This window comes from Haliotis asinina, chromosome 7 (genome assembly GCF_037392515.1).
Source record: "Haliotis asinina isolate JCU_RB_2024 chromosome 7, JCU_Hal_asi_v2, whole genome shotgun sequence".
Taxonomy (NCBI): Eukaryota; Metazoa; Mollusca; class Gastropoda; order Lepetellida; family Haliotidae; genus Haliotis; species Haliotis asinina.
Genome location: NC_090286.1, coordinates 37,757,430 through 37,775,691, shown reverse-complemented (window position 1 = coordinate 37,775,691; position 18,262 = coordinate 37,757,430). Strand labels below are relative to the sequence as shown.

The 18,262-nt window shown below is 41.2% G+C and overlaps 1 protein-coding gene across 1 annotated transcript in view; it reads right to left on the bottom strand.

Moving 5' to 3' along the window:
- Positions 1-18,262, bottom strand: part of LOC137290913 (glutamate receptor ionotropic, NMDA 3A-like) — a 93,164-nt gene that overhangs the window by 17,487 nt on the left and 57,415 nt on the right. Inside the window, exon 5 of the mRNA XM_067822116.1 lies at positions 3,190-3,340. Within this exon, the coding sequence (XP_067678217.1) occupies positions 3,190-3,340 (151 nt within the window). The remainder of the gene's footprint in view (positions 1-3,189; positions 3,341-18,262) is intronic.

Here is an 18,262-nt window from a genome sequence, read left to right as displayed (position 1 = left end):
CGTTCTTTTTTCATGGCGGCTCACAGCCGAGGTCTACAGTTCCAGTATGATAATGCTCGGCTGCATACAGCGATGTTGACACGAAATTTCCTTCATAACGCTGGAATCAACGTTATGGACTGGCCATCGAGGTCCCCTGACCTTAATACAAAAGAGCACGTTTGGGATGCACTTGGGAGAAGGCTCCGTGGTCTTAGGAACCAACCTCAGAATTTGCAGGAACTTGGCGCTGCCTTGCAAGAGCAATGGCCCAGAATCCCCAACCACGTGTTCCCAAGCATCAGGCAGTCGATGAAGAGACGGTGTTTGGCAGTGGTGAATGCGCGGGGCGGCCATACATAATATTACACTGAGAAATTTCGAATTTTGATTCTTGTGACTTGACATTCTGCATACTCATGTTTTGGAACTGAGTGTGGCATTGTCAGTGTGTCGAGTACATCTCAACAATGAAATAATAACAATTTAACCATCTTACCATCTCTTGTTCTTTTATAGTGCCTGTAAGAAAGAATGAAAAGTTTCTTTTTTGACTCATTATATTACCTTGCGACTATCTTAGCGCTAAGAGAGCTTTGAAAATCTAGGCCCTGGTGCTGTACGGGGACTCATGGTTGTTATATTCAACTTGCGACTAAACAGGATTAAATGGACACAGTGCATGTCGTACATGGACAGAACTTTTAATCTTCAATATCTCAGAGGTCACATGGTCTAAAAAAGTATTGAACCGGGAGAAGGCATAGGCTTAATGGCTTGAGATGGAAGAGGGAATGGCTTTTGCGATTGTACCGTGAACCATTTGGCACTGGGAACAGTGGGACTGCAGTTACGTCTGTGTTGTTCAAAATGCTCACTACACAACCGACTACCTGACTGTCAATACTATTCATGTAATCATTACTTCTTGCATTTTGTTCAGAGAACTCTAATACTTGACGGTGGTCCGCAAGGGATCGAATCTGGACCAGACAACCCAGTGACTGACATCATGAGCATCGATCTACAAAGCTGTGATGCATGAATCAGCCTAACCGGCGTGCTTGACCAAACATTCCTTTAGGCGTCTCTTACTAAAGACATGGCTTGCTGACATGTGAAGCCCATTTCTGGTGACCCCCGCCGTGATATTATTGGAATATTGCTAAAAGCGACGTCAAACTTCACTCACTCACTCACTCACTCACTCAATTAATCAATCGCTCAATCACTCAGTCACTCACCCACTCACTCAAGGCTTACTCGCAACCAATTCTAGCCCGTACTCATGCCATGATTTCACACATGTCTCTATCCCTTATAGGTTTTGCTTTTTCCTGTACATATCACTGCACTAGAGCCTGAACACAGCCACCGCATTTAACATATTCCAAATCCATCCATGTCGAGCTAGACGTTAAATTGTCCTGAATAATATCAGAAGAAACACACTCACAACCCTGGTTGAACGACGGTCTTTTTTACATACGCACTGGGACGTGTAATCGCAATTAAATTAGGTCAAAGTTCAACCTAATAAAAAGAAAGCAATTACAACCAGCGAATCAAAACTAAATTAAAATCGATTTCTACCGTCTTGAACCAGTGTGGTATAATCTATCAATGCAATGCCTTGTCACGCTATCGTGCGTTCATACAGTTCATATAGTCAAGTCTCCATAATCGTTGATCAACTCGATCTAATCTGATTTCTTAGATTTATCTTCTTTTGTAAACTGACTAATCAAGAGAACCAGATGTTTCCAACGTCTTGTGGAAGATGACGATCAAAAGGGGGTTTGGCATGGGCGACACAGGAGTGGAGGGTTTCTGCGGAATATCAGCTGTCCAAAGTGACCCTGGTGTTTATACCATACCGACTGCGGGTATTTTTCCTCTGCTTCAGTCTCATTTTGTTACAACCAGTAGTAGATGAGTAAGTAACTAACTCATTTCATAGCTATGTACAGTTTCATGACAATGTATTGAATTAGTTAGTAAGAATCTTTCGTACAGTGAGTGAGTTTAGTTTTACGCCGCCTTTGGCAATATTCCAGCAATATCACGGCGTGGGACACCAGACATTGGCATCACACTTCATACCCATGTGCGGAATCGAACATCGGCGTGACTAGCGAACGCTTTAATCACTTGGCTACCTAACCGCCCATCTTTCGGTAGATCTAAAGGAATTACAGTTTTGTAATTTAAGGACATTTGATGATGTTTTGCAAAGTTAGGTTATGGTATTAACGTTGGGATATATCTTATTTACATTCATTAATGAACCTCATCCCTTTTAACGTCATATACGGCATGGCATATACAGCATATGACCTGTTGTGTGGTATTCAGTAATCGTCCTGTTTCAATCACAGGTTTTCATAAAAGCCTTGTTAATCTTAGTGAAAACATATAGATAAATAAAACCTTGAATAATTATCTGGAGATTGGTAAGCGACCAAACCCTGTCTACAATCATATACAATCTGAAACAAAGTCCCTTGTACAGATGAGACGATATCATAAGCATGATATGTTTATGAACCCATATGAAATCCAGTGATAATAGGGCGGTGTGATATCCAAATCGTTAAAGCGTTCGCCAATTATGCCGATGACCAGGGTTTGATTCCCCAAATGGGTACAATGCGTGGAGACCATTTCTGGTGTCCCCGGCTGTGACGTTGCTTGAATATTGCTCAAAGCGGCGTAAAACCAACTCCCTCACTTGTTCCTGTGATGATATCTGGTGTTCGTGGTCAGCACAGTCATACATACATGCATTATCATAAATACACGCAAAGGCAAGTGGGGTTTTCGTCTGAAATAGCAGCTGAAGTAATGTCTCCTTCAGAATGTTGATGGAAATTCATTGACGTGGGAAGCGTTTTAGAAGATGTGAGTCAGGACACACGAGGTTTCATTGCATGTAGGATATTAGAAACAATAGCTTCTACACAATATACGCACCAAACGAGGCTTCCGGAGTCGAACAGGTCCCCAGTAATTTAAGCAGCGACCAATTGGATCGGGTGGTCAGACAAAGTGACTTCGCTGATCATACATTATTGTACTCCGACAGGTGCCTCGCTGCTGACATATTAATCACTGGATTTTCTTGACCATACTAGATTTTAAGGTCGCCATTTTACTGCTTGGTGTGGCGTTAAGGTAAAAGCATGGGAATAAACATGTACGTAGACATACCTGCATCCAGGAGAATCGAGGAAGACCAAAGGCATATCCATCAGCGCCGAATCCTTTCCCGGCGAAACGAACAGAACAGTGTTGGTCAAGACGTGTGACGGCGTACTCCAGGATGGGGCTGTCGTCAAGGTAGACGTCTATTTCCTTCTTCCTACAAAACAAAGAAACAAATCTTTCAGATACCCCTGACTTTAGATAAACCACACTGGTGTATGCGCCAAAGCAGCAACAAACGGTACATGGATCATAACGAATGTTTTCAACAGTTGGAGACTATTTCAAAAAGACGCTTCTACAGCCGAGTAAAGTGGAGATAGAACATAGAACAAGTCACTTTGGAACAAATGCGCTTGGATAGAGAAACGTGTGGACGTCCAGATGCCAGAATCTTGCAATATAATGTAATATTTTGGTGCACGGCATCCTGTAAAATACGGTAGTAATGGTGAAATGTTTTGGAGTTTGAGATTGTGAAATTACTCCAACCCCAGAAGGCACTCGATGTCCGTCATTGGCACACTATGAGAAGTCCAGTGCCGGTGTCACTAGGCACGGTGTTGCTTTACAATTGCCACAAATGACATAAAACCATACTCACTAACGTTGAACTTACAAGCTGAAAAACGATAATTTCGATACTACACAGGTCTAGAAATACTGGATAGTGCAACCCATAAAGTAAGGTATCTCAATATATCAACTTAGAACATACACATATTAAAATGAATTATTTAACAGATGGGAACCTGCATGCTAAACCAGTGTAATGTGCAAAGGGCAACAAAAGGACAGTTCAATAACGACAATAACGTATTCTTCTCCCACTTTGAAGTGTAGTATAAATTATCCAATGTCCAACTAAAACGGCGTACGATTCAAATACTCCCAAAAGGAATTAGTCTGCGGTTGCTTGAATCGATACCACAGATCCTGGCAATATGGCGTTATGCCTTGACTTTTGGGTGTAAAATACTTCTTTGAGCACAGCGGGTGATAATTACTCATGATAGGTGCTATTACCTGGTAATTAAACACGTCAATGAGCTATCAGATTGAAGGTACAACTGTGAAATGTCCCTGTGGTAAATGGTACTTGGCATGCGTCCCAATATCATCGACTCTCTCCCATTGTCAAGCTGGGCCTCGATCAATCAAGTCAGTGGAGTGATTTCTCTGATTAACCTTCTGTGTTTTGAAGCTCAACACACGCTTTGGACGGAGCAGTCGTGTAATCGGGGGAATGGTATTGAAGAAGGGGAGAATTGAATTAGGTTGCCACCTGCTTTTTTGTTTCATTTTCTGTTGGTCAGTATGTGCTAGTCGGTACAGCTTTGGCTTAAATGCGTGGACATAAAGGACAGATATAGGATTACAGGATGCGGCGATACTGAAAATTCCAGGGTAGAAATTGCCAGGAGTGAAACTCACGCTATCTTCTTAGGGATTTCCAGCTGAGAGAGGGTGAAGGTTTCAGTCAAGTTTCAGCAATATCCAACATTTGGCGGTATAAGAAAATGGCTTCAATTCTGGGGGTATCAAATTTGGTCTTCAAATCTCAAGTCAAAACAAGGCCACACAAATGCAATCTTAATAATCGTATGAGCTTATCTGGTACTGAATTACAGTATTATTAGAATGCAATGGGAAATTAATAACTCAACATTTGGTGTTCAGTTACAAGGATTCTGACAGGATTTGATCACCGAACAGTAACTTTAATCTTTAATCCAACTTCATATATAAGTTGGACCTGAAAACCTTCCTCTGTCACCTTCACTAATAATTCACTAAATAAGTGGTATCTCTGTGAAGATAGCGGCATGTCCAAAAGCCATTACCCAATCGGTTGACCGATCCCAAGTGTTATCTATGTCTGTGAGGTTGGTGACCAGGATTTGAGTCCCGATGCAACCATAATCATCTTTCCGCATTTTGATCCGAAGAGCTCATGGCCTACATATCCTGACATCCCCAGTCCCTGATTTCGCAGACATACAAGCTCATTGGAACTTTATTAGTACAGTTGGCTGAAGTAGTAGGTAATCATCCAAAGACGGTCTGATGAGGTGGCCAGCGTTGGTCAATGTGGACGTTGACACTGGCCACACAATGTCAATCAACTGATTGATCCCAGAAATCGACAAGTCCAACTCTGTATGTTCGAACATTATTGAAACCCTTCGATGGTTGGCTGGAAGTGACCACTCCAAAGACGCAATTGGATTGAAGGGTGTGAGAATGGTCAGTCAAAACAATTAAATGCTGCCCTCTGGTCCTGATAATAGCCATTGATGACTGAGCACGTCCCTACACTGAACTGGTTTATTGTGACACGACATTTCTTGGCTGAATCCCAATGTCGTTTACGTACTGGACAAATCGCAATTTGTAGCTTTATCACCCATTTGGTCAACCTTGAAGAAATCCAATCAACCCAAACGAATGAAAATTCGGAGGAAAGGCCACAGGGTATATATGCCACAGCACATGAATGACAAGGATGTGATACGTTTTGTTCGATGGAATTCAGTTGATTATTGATGGTTCGCCACTTGCCTATCTCCCACCAGACTGTGAGAATTTGCCACTCGCTACTTCGGACTACAACGATTTACACTCGAAGGCACATGTTGTCCCCAATCATATATAACTCTATACCAGTGAACTGGTATGGTCTTCGATTAAATATATTAAACAACTAGGTCACAATCATCTCAAATCCGACTGTGTCTCGATGTGTAATCTGCGGCAGCCATGCAACTAAAGGCTTCACGGCTGGCTGATCTATTGCCTGAGAACGTTACACCAGGCTTTGTAGGAGCTCATTTAATTACCTTTACCGATCGACAGCTGGAGTGCCACCGACGCCTACATGTGAGTCCACTTAAATCTTAACAACACCACTCAAACGCTCACCGATATCGAATCCTCCTAGATGTCAGTAACTTGCAATTTTTGGAAGTTCATCGATACTATAATCCCCCAAGTCAGGATTATCGACAGTTGTAATGTGAAGCTCTGCTGTATTCACACTGGTAATTAGGTCAGCTAGACGTTCCATGGGTGTTTCACATATACCGTGTACAGAAGCTCAATACAAGCTTGTCAGATCCACTGGCACACGCGTGTATGTGTAATAGGAATAATCGACCATCCTTGCAAAACCTTATATGGTATTACCATCGTCTAATTATGGAACCAATAAGTCACCAAACCTTTCGTGAAGAACATTCATTAGTTCTTTAATAATCTTGTTAACTTTTTACATGATTTTGGAGCAAAATCATTTGTTTAGCTTAATGATCGATTTGAATTGGTTGTTTTTCTTGGTTTTTCATTAGTTCTATTCGTATGCCAACATTTCTCATTTTCTTTCCTTCTTTACATCCAGCAGAAACTTCAAAGCCATAGTGTACGTTCCAACGAAAGTAATGCGTTTAAAACATGGCGAAAACAAACACGAATAAATTACACCATATGTCCAGATAGAGATAAATTATGTACTTAGTGAAAATTCTTTGTTTGGACGTACATTGAAATATGTTTTTCTTTTTCGACGAAAATGAATGTTATTTTTCGAACTCTTTAACACTCCTTAACTGCGGCACTTTCGTTCTACGAGGTGCGTTCAATAAGTCTTGCAAGCTGGGCATTTGTGTTTACATTTACGGGGTCAGCTTTTAGCAGGTGTTACCGTAGTTAAAACATAATGTTGACATGTGTCATACCAATTCCTAGACACAACAATAATTTAGATATAAATGCTCCACTGCCCGAGGGGTCTCCATAATCATGGATTCCCTCAAACATGAGCAACGCGCTGTAGTAAAGCTCCGTACAAAGGAAGGCTGCAAAGCTACAGAAATACATAATCGCATGTGTAATGTGATGGGTGAGGATGCTCCTAGCTTTTCCACAGTGTGTCGCTGGTCTCTTCAGTTAAACGGGGCAGGAAGTCCAAAGACGATGAACCACAGTCAGGCAGGCCCTCAGAGGTCACCCAACCAGAAGTTATTGCCACTATAGAAAAAAGAATTTTAGCAGACAGGCGAGTGAAAGTGTCAGAACTATCTTTGGAATTCCAGATATCGGTTAAGAATGTTGAAAAGATAATTCATGATCATCTTGGAATGTCCAAAGAGTCTGCAGGATGGGTACCCAGAAACCTCAGAGTTCAAGATCACCATCAGAGAACTGGACTCCTGGATCTCTATAATGCAGATGAAGACAGATTTCTTTCTCATCTGGTGACAGGTGACGAAACATGGATCCGCCACTGGGACCCTGCAACTAAACCGGAATCCATGCAGAGGAAGCACCCCAGTTCCCCACCTCCACAGAAGTTTCGCACTCGGTCATCTGCGCTCAAAGTTTTGGCCACTATCCTTTGGGATGCCAAAGGCATATTATTAATTGATTACTTGCCACACAAAACTACAATGAATGGTCAATATTATGCCAACGTAATGCAAGAACTGCGAAAATCCATTCGACGGAAACGTCATGGAATGTTGTCACGAGGTGTTCTGCTTTTGCACGACAATGCCCCAGCTCAAAAGTCTCTAGTTGCACAGGCTGCAATATGTAAATGTGGATTCGAACAGTTAAGTCGCCCAGCCTACAGTCCAACCCTAGCCCAGCGACTACTTCTAGTTCAGGAACCTGAAATCTGTCCTACGTGGAAGGCACGAAGATGTCATAGAGGCGTGGTTAGAGGGGCAACCTGAAGACTTCTACAAAAGTGGTATCAAACGCCCTAAAGAAAAATGGAATAAGTATATAAGATGAGGTTAATTGAAAAATTAAAGTAAGAAATTACTCATGTAAGTCTGTTTCATATCGAAGTTGTAACCCCTCCCTCCACCCCCCTACCCCCATCCCCACTCCGGTACTTTGCTTACCCTTGATAGATTGTGATTGGGAACTATCGATCGGTTATTGGTTTTCGGGAATGAAGTGTCTCACTGACGCCATGTTTTACTGCGAGAAACAGGGAACACAAACAAACACTTTATGGTACGGTATATGATAAATCTGCCAGAGGAACCCTCGTTGTCGACATCAAAGTGTGACTCTCTTTTGTGTGCTCGAAAGAAGTGACTCTTCCGTTTCACAGGATGTGATGCGTCTCTGAACTACTTGTTGCGTGTGTCTGGCAAGGACAACAACAGACGTTTTCAACATCGAACATTGATACCTCTGTCCGAGTCTTGAAAAATGTTTCTTTTCATATTGTGAGCAGTGAGTTGTAAAGGCAGTCCCGTTCCCAAGTTATTGCAAATACGTCCCGTCCATGGGAATGTTTTTGTATAGAGGATCTCAAGGACATTTGCTCAGATTCCATCACAGTAATTGTCCAAGGAGTATCGTTCATTCTCATTAGCCTATATGGAAAAGGAAGAAATCATCAATTGCTAATGGCGTCTGTTGAAGTTGACGTGTGGTACAATACCACTGTCTGCTCTTATCTCGTAAATCTGGACTTCCAGCCCTCATAATCTTTGGCGAATGGGACATGCATCCCTCGACTGAGGTGATATATATTCAACGATTATATACGTCCACAATGTTGTAAATTGTTTTACAAGATGTAATTCCAGTATAAATTATGTGCAGCATTATAATGTAATAAATTTTGAGGAGTTTGCTTAAGCAAGACTATAGTGTACTGTATGTTACCAGCGATAAGCTGTGATAAAACCCAAGGAGATTTCTCAACTCATAACAGCTACTGTGGAGTTGTTTGTGATATACTGTGATAAATCTCAAGCGGTTTTCTCAACGCTGTGCTATACTGTTGAGTTATCATCGATATTCTGAGCTAAAACTGGACCAGTTCTCTCAAAGCTGTACTATACTGTTGTGATGTCAGGAATATACTATGACAAAACTTCAGCGTTTTTCCAAGGCTTTAGTATCTTGTAAGTTGCCATTTAGCAAACCCCGAGGAACCAGACGGTGCATGAAAAACATGTTCACGCATTATCTGTAATTAAAGTACAAGCATATATTAAGATGACAGGATAACCGGTTTCATAAAATTCCTAATTTCTGGTTTACAAATATGAAAAAGGCTATTCTAATAATGCTGCGGGTTCTAACCAGTAACGCACTCTGGAAAAACAACGGCTAATTGGGTGAAAAATGGTTTGAGTAAGGGCAGTAACCAGTTACAGTCGAAAGCTGTCCAAAGTTGTTTTAATGCTTAATCATTTCATTGTCGACAGTTCCCGTAGTGTGTTGCAAACGCAAATAGAGCAAAACCATACTCTGCGATTGAAATATGAGTTGAAAAATTAAGGATTGATTAATTTGAAACACATTTCATCCCGTAAATTGTGGAAAACGATTGCTTATAAAGTTTTACCAAATATAATTTTAAAAAATCTGTCATTATACTGAATGTTTGGAAAAGATTTGAAGAGCAGCTCCTAAGAACAGTTCGACACGATGTCTTCAGTTTCTTGAAATGGAAGAACGAATACAGTTTCAAATACACCGGACGCTTTTATCGTCACGAACAGCCAATATCCTTCCAGAAATCTATAGTACAAGCGCACAAGTGTAAACAAGCCTAAAGGAAACGTGTTCTGCTGAATCTTTGCATGGCAGAGGGTAACTGGTGTTCTTTACCCTACCAAAGCACGTTAATGTACGACGCAAGTAGCAACTAGGTGTAAAGTATCCACGTAACCTGTGATCTACATCCACTGGATCCGAATAGCGGTCCTAATTCTGCAGCCTGATATCCCAATGTTAACACAGGCCAGACTCTCGGCGTAAATACGGCGGTCGCTTCGAAAACAAGATCGGGAACTCCTGGTGCATTGATTCTGACTGAATCGGAGCGTTTTATCGAACATGGACACTTTCCACCGCCGTCTCAAAGACAGTCTTGCTTTCGCTATTTACCTCCCAGAAATGAACAAATCTGCGTTCTATACAACCAATCATTTTTTGTTAGAAGCAAACCGAACCCCGATGGCTATACCAAAAATCAAAACTTTCTCAAATGTCCCATCAGACTCGCACTCTTTAGAATCTACGTCTTTATAGATTATTCAGGGTTTGTTGTTGAATGCGAACTGTAAAGTCAGCTCAATACTTAGAGTGTTCAAATATTTAGTTTGATTTTGAAATTTGCTCTTGTGGAAACGGGGTTTATGGAATCAATGGTGTACACTCAAAGTGTCTAGAACCGCCACCATCCAATTATACGGGGTCATTGAATATCACTCGCAGTTATTGCCTTTATTTATTTTACATTGGGCATTTTCATGTTTGTAAATACAATTTCAATTAAGGAATATGGCTGTGCGATGCACAGAGCTGTCTCCGCTAGATGGCGTTACGACCTAAGGGAGAGGTCATTATCAACCAATTCCGTCATAAAGGATCAAGTAGACTTCGAGATCTCACGAGACATCACCCAAGTCTCGTTCAAACATTGTTTCTCAGATGTGGACAATACGCAATTCCAGTTCAGGCAAGTTTAATTACGTCTTTCTTCTCTTTAGATCCTCCGAAATAAGACATCATGGTATATTAATTACACTTCATTTGTTTCTGTACACAGCAGACGTCGAGAGTCAACGGCGTCAATTCATGAAGTAACCATTACCGACCCCCAGTTGCAGAGCCAAGTGATCTACTACAATCCGTCTCTTCACGCAGACATCACATACATGTTAAGTGTGATATTTACATTACTGCCGAAATAATTTGTTGATGTTCTCCCATCATCCAAAAACACATGGTAAAAGTCGACCGGAATTGGAACCATCATACGCCCAATTATCCACGGTTAAATATCCAGGGTAGGGGCAAACAGAAGACATGCTCACAAAGCTAATACATATGATGGTACGGTTTCAGCACCAAGGCCGTCGTAAGTGTATGTTTAAGTTACGATGGACTTCCGGAGTCTACATGACGTCTACCGACGTCTACATGAAAGTCTACTTAACAACATCTCTCAAACGCTCATCGATATGGAAACCGTTCGGCTGTCAGTAATCTTCAATTTGGGGAAGTTCATCGAATCTTTGATTCCCAAAGCCAGGATTATCGACAGCTGTAATATAAGACTCTGCTTTATGCTTGCTGGTATTTAGGTTAGATATATCTTCCCTGGTTCTTGCACGTATCGGATGAACGGAAGCTCTGTACAACCTTGTCAGACCCTGGTTTCTATGTTTCTCACAAGTGACGTTCTGTGCGTCTCCGAACTACAACGGGTAACCGTAGTCGTAAATATGGAAAGCAAGTTTTAACTGACATATGTTTCCACATGTGTGTGAATGGACTTGTAACCATGCTTTTCGAAAACCGCTAACACAGATGAACGAATCTCCATTTGGAGAAAGGTCTCCAAACTATGTTTGCTGACTATTAGGACTAACGTATGAGCAGCCATTGAACACTCACAGTCCTACAATGTAAAAACATTCATGCACTTATTTTATTTTATGTATGGCAGCAGTAAATCTGAGAACACTTAGCGAGATGGAATTTAGTTTGTAATGATTTACAATTGTAGTTTCAGATGAATATGAACGAATGTTCAGTGGAATGGTCTTGCACGATGGAACCAATTCTTCAAGACTGCAATATTCCTGCGGTGCAATTGTACTGTGCTATTGGACGGTCAAATAAAGTTAAAGAGATCTTTCGTAGTTACAACTCGTGACAGATTAAGTAACATAAAACTTGGCTATTCTGTACTGCGTTTGAATATGCTTGATCATACATAGATCATTTTGTAGTGAGTGAGTGAGTTAATATTTAACGTCACATCGGCAATATCTTAGCCGCATCGTGACGAGATCATTTTGTTACACAGAAAGCTTGGAGTGAGTAGGGAGTAAGCGAGTGTGGTTTTACGCCGCTTTTAGCAATATTACAATAACATCGCGGCGAAGGGGCACCAGAAATGATGAATATATTTATGAAATGGATGAACCAGAAATGAGTCTTAAGGTTGAACACTTCAACCATCCGGCTCCTCACAGTCTGTTTAAAAAGACGGTAGTTCTACTTTAGGTGCTACTAGATAGATCTTAACTTTTCAAAAACTTCAGACCACTGTTCTTTAGAAACCCGCACATGAGACAAATCTCCGTTACGTATGTTCTTATAACCATGATCAGACAGATATTTTAATGCTTACATTGTACAAGGCAGTTTAGCGCTAGGGCCAATTGAATACGCAATGATCTGATACCCCTGAGATTAACAATCGATGGTTCCCCAAACTGGCTCATCAACTCCACAACTGTAATTACAAGACTGACTAAGTACATGACATACGTACACAGCCCGAAACAAAACCTGACACAAGAACTAGATAACCGACAACTGTACATAACAGTGGTCAACGAAAACTGTGACCCCAGCAATTAACGTTGTATATCACTCATTTATCATGCAAGACTTCTACTCAAACGACGCTCTGAAGTACAACCGTTCCTTTATCAGCGTACTCATAAAGAAAGTGACGCAATGAATCATCATTATTCTAACGATTCAGGGACTGATGTTTCTTTATGCTTCATTTACTCACTCGGAACATGGTTCTAGTATTTACCATGTCTACCCTACGTGTAATCATCGTTGTGAAGGACATTGATCAATCTGAATCTTTCATCACATTGATGATGTCCCGGGGGATAATTACACCATCTATTTGAGTGTAGTGACCAGGTCTGATCTGGCTGGTTGAGTATTAAACAACTTCAATAACACTGAAAGCGCAAAGGATAAATTTTTGAAACCTTTATTTGATGTGACCATTTAGTTTAGAGGCAGTGTCGTGAAGCACGCTGGATGGACCATCGTGCCTGTCTGAGTATCAGCTGACTGTTTGCTGTTGATAGCTAGCTGAAAGAGATGAACTGGCTATCTAGAACTGTCTGTTTGAGTGGCCGATAACGCTGCAGCTTAAATACAACGAAGCAATACCCAATATCAGTTTGGCATTCTGATCGCTGCACAGGGTGAGATTAGCAATGTCAGACTTTTCCTGTCTAAACATCCAGAAAGGTCAAAGAGGATTGAGCTGAGTGATATATTTGCTGTTTGTCTGATGACATGGGGCGCCTATTGTTTGCTCAATAGCAGCACTGGTGTCGACATTTAGACATTGTCATCGCACTACTTGGCTATTCTGATGGAGGTTCCACAACAACCTGCTTATGCATTCAGAAGAATCTTTGAAGTTTTGAAGGTTCGGCTTCCAGAGAGTCCGCAAGCTTATTTTTTTCACAATGGCCATTCTTGTGAAGATATCCGACTAAATGTGTGTATTCAAAAGACTCCTTGAATATTTTTAACCAGTAACGAGAATATCGTAGTTTCATTATCAATGGGCATCCAGAAGAGTATTGAACCTTCAAAAGGTCCTTTAGATACCCGTCAGTCTTGTTGACAGTATGCACAAACATATATTGACATGTATGATATAGTTATGGAAGATATTAATATCCGTGGCGAAGGATGTTCAACAGTTTGGGCAAATACTAAACATATACAATAAACTAGTAGGGGATACTCCATTTTGCGAGCATACCTCTAGCCAGGATCAATGTATATGAGAAAAAATAATATACATCGAGACGCAACATTTCCAAAATGAATGGAATAAATTGTCACATGTTTTCCTTTAATTTCTCTTCTTCATCTCTTTCTTCCTTGGCTTCATCACTTGCATTTATTCTTTAGTGGAACAGTAGCAACAACAACAGTAGCAACAACAACAGTAGCAACAACAACAGTAGCAACAACATCAGTAGCAACAACAACAGTAGCAACAACAATATCATTATGAAAACGCTGACACTCGCACACCAAAATTCATCCCCACCCCTTCAAGAACAAACTTGCACCCCATTTACCAAATCAGGCTCTTATTGACTTCAGAGCAATGGTGTTTAGATGGATGGGTGTCAGTCTGACAATGGGGATTTGGTGAACGATATGGTTACTATGGGAATCACGTTCACGCTGGAGAGACAAGGAATCAGAGCGCTAATCGGAACCTCAGAATAGACGCATCAAGGCCAGTGAGGTTTGTTCACTAACACACGTTGCATTAAGGTGCTTAACGCATTAAAGGCAACTACTTTAGACGTTGTTGGTGCTGATGTTGTTAACGATTGACCCGTTAAAATAAACTCGATTTATGACAAATTTGCAAATTGTACGTCTTCGCGGCTCTCTGCACGCGCAGGGACACTGCATCACGTGCACTGTCGGATTAAATCAAATCTGTACTCTGCTAGACATAGAATCCAAGTTGGACAGGAAATCTATAAAGAGCCCAAATAACGACATTTCAATGTTTAGCCAACACTTCTAACGCCGAGGAGAGACCATAGTTACTATGGAATAACGTCCTAACCCACTTACAAAGCTTGCTACCACCGAGCATGGACTTGTATCACAGACATGGACACAATCATGGAACATGGAACTCATTGCCCCGATCTTTTTACATTCAGTATTTCCTCATTGAGGTTCTCGGTTACATGTTACACATTTAGGTCACAACACACACAAACCCCGTAATGCTATATTGGCTTAAACGAAGTGCAAAGAGACAAATAGCCTTAGAACATGTGTGTTGTGAATTCATTACCCCACGCCTCAATACTGTTATTTGTATACTTTGATTTTTTGCATTCCTTTTGGAATACAGTATCGAGCTCAAATTTGTATCGTCTGGTCATTTGCGTCACATTCGCACGTACCCGAGCCATCGTCTACCCAACACTACCAATATGTGTGCTCGGTATCTTCAGATGTCCCAGTCCAACACTGCTGACACATTCCCTTATCAGGCACAGATCAATTTTGACAAAGAGCAATTAATACCATCTCCAATATTATTCGACCTGGGTAAGATATAAGACCTAATCATTTAGATGTCAGTTACTGTGGATGAGTAAGTAATAAATGACCATGGGTTTGTTCAAAATAGATTTTAAATGTATAATGTTTAGTGTTCGATGAAGACAGCTACTGTCGTAATGCTTAAGACTGCTTCTGGACAGATAACTGTTGAAACCATTTGTGTATGTGATTTTATTAAACATTAACGAAAACATATAGTTCTGTTGAATATTTCCACTTGGATTTAAAAAGAAATATTAAACTATTTGGGCAGACTGCTGACCTCAAATCCTACGCATGTATCGTCGTCGTAATAATCTGTCTGGATCCAGTGACCTTGACCTTGGCGTATGCTTGCACTGTCACCATGTTACCAAGTGCCCGAATTAGACACTTCCTTGCGAGGCACAGCCATCATTCATCCTGCTGAGACACTTCCCCGCCTGGATTGTTGACATTGAAACCATGTGGTCTAACCAGCCACGCGCACAACTACCACGTGCCCACAGGAGGCGGGTCCACACTTTTCAACCACACATTGAGACTATCAAACTCTGACACTGGTACCACTGGCCACGTACCTGTTATGGTCACTTTGCCTGAAGGTCGGAAGTGTTTTTCATAATATTTGGGATGTGACAGCTTGTCCACTCGCTTGACACAATTTCCTCTCATTCGATGTGCTAGAAGCATAGACAATCGCCTGTCTGCCAACATTCTACAAAAGCAATGCCATGACCTTTGATTGGTTCACCCCCTGTGGCGTATTACTCACTCTTTCCTTCATGCTAACACCTGGTTTCATTTCTAGTTTATAGTCTCGTGTTAATGATACTCTCAGAATCGGACAGCGGACTCAGCTTTTATGCTTTTAGCAGATATTTTATGGTAATGGAAAGAATATGGTCACTTCTGTTAATGAATGTTATCTGTTATACATAAATACGTACATGCTGCCTTCATTCTGCCATTAACAGGATATATCACTGTATTACTGGCTACGAGTATACTATCCGTTATTTATAACGTGTTATAACTTAATTTCAGGTCATTATGAATGAAATTTGAAGACTACCAGGCACTGTGTAAATACCACATTTATCCCCAGTATGTCAACTAAAGTGGTGACAGTATGTTTAGTCTAACATTTATGCCTGCAATAAACAAGCACGTCATGTTGTAACCTCAGCACCAATCAAACCAAACTCATTCTTCCTCACTGGCCATCTCATCATGGATGTACATGGCGTTACCTAGACAATAGGTTGTCAGCTATCAGTCACTGACATTGGATGGCGACAAAGAAGGGCGAACCTGATGCTACTTCAAGTGTTGATATAACAAGGACTAATATCTTTTAAACGCTGTCCACAAAGACGTCTCTACCATTGTCAAGCAAGAAACGTGATGTGGATAGAGACGACCTTGTCTGGACGACAGTTTTCTATCCATAACATGCTGGGCACGGATGTCTGCTGGACCCCGACCGGGAACGACATTGTGCAATAGACACAAGGTCCGACTGACCAATGCTCCTTAAGTGTATAGTTAGGAAGTCATCGAAGAATGTATACAGCAGCAGGCGTTCGTAGCTAACTTAGTCAAAATCAGATCGGTGGAACGCGCAACCAGACACAGCGCAGACACATGATTAGCATAACGAATAATCCCATTGACAGACATCGAGAGCACTGCCCGTATCAAATTGGCGCCAGTACAGGAACCCCACATGGAAGTCGTCTGACTCCATGACCAATCGGAGCTGAATAACAACTACATCAAAAGGAAACGTGCTACATTTGTGGAGCTCTTTTAGAAGAAAAACAGTCTCGATCGAACTGACGTTTATGCCTTTCTTTTTTTTTTAGCTTTCTGCAGACACTTTTAAAATCTATTGCAGGCATTAGTAGCAAACAAAAAAACTATAAACCGCGGCTGTAGCTGACCTGTAGACAATATAACTTTATTATGAGCTAAGCAACTGGATTATATAGGCTTCGATAGAAGCACATTAAGACTTCATCCATGATACCTTTGGGAGTGCCAGTCCGCCATGCCATCCTTTAGGTACCATTAAGTTATTCGCGGTGGTTGGGTCAAATGTCGGATCAGCATCGAAGAGTCCTCGCCATCCACAAGTTGGTATCTTTAATGGACAGTGCCTACTACAAACCATCAGGGACCGGAAGTAATTTTATGTTATTTTCCTTCCAGTCGGTGAGTGTTTATTAGGACCTGTTTATAGTCTTGACGGGAAGGACCCACGCTTCTGTTCTGGAACTGTTGTTACTTTCTGCTCGGACATGGTCGCAGGCAAATATCTCTGAACTGATGTCAAAGAGGATTGTCTAGATATAATATCGATAAAGGACCTTTCAGCTATGTATTAGTGACAGTTGCCTTCTACTCAAGAAGCTGGATGATTACGAAGGCAACGCCATTCATGGTTAGGGGCATGTTTATGGTTCCCGTATAAGATGAAGACGAAGGTTGGTGTTACAGGGCTTCGTGGTAGTTGGTCAGGCTTGGAGGAAGACGAACTGATGTGTTATTGAATGAATGAGAATCATATTTACTGGAAGACCCAAGTTGGAGCTATAAATAGGTAATTACTAAAATTGACTTTGCTGTTCTTCATTCAGAGCTAAACAAGGAACTAAGCCCCGGCCTGCTAGTAGTCCAAGAAAGTTTTGACCAAAGACGTACACTCACCTGTTAAACAAAGTGGTATGATTCCATAGTATAGCTATAAATGATTTATCTGATTATACCCAGCCAACTGCTCATTTTGAAAGGGGATCTGAGACAAGGCCAATAGCCCATCTTAAAAAAAACATGTCACTATTAATGTCAATACAAAACTCCTCAAACCATTCGAAGTTACCCTAATGCTAGACATGCGTCATTTAACTGAAAATAACATGACTGAAGACTGTGTACTTACCGGGACTTTACGACGTTTGAGAGTCATCAGAGAACCAGGAACTGGTCATGTATTATAGGGTGGTGAGATTAAGCGAGCTATGAAAAAATGACACTGCGCAATAGGAAGTGGTCGGAGTGGTTTCCACCAAAATGTATTCATTGTAACTATAGTGGCATCAACCAATGAAAAATGCATTAATATTCAAAGACTGGTTATTTAACAGGAGAGGGTAGTGGAAAGTGGGGAGGGTCAGACAGA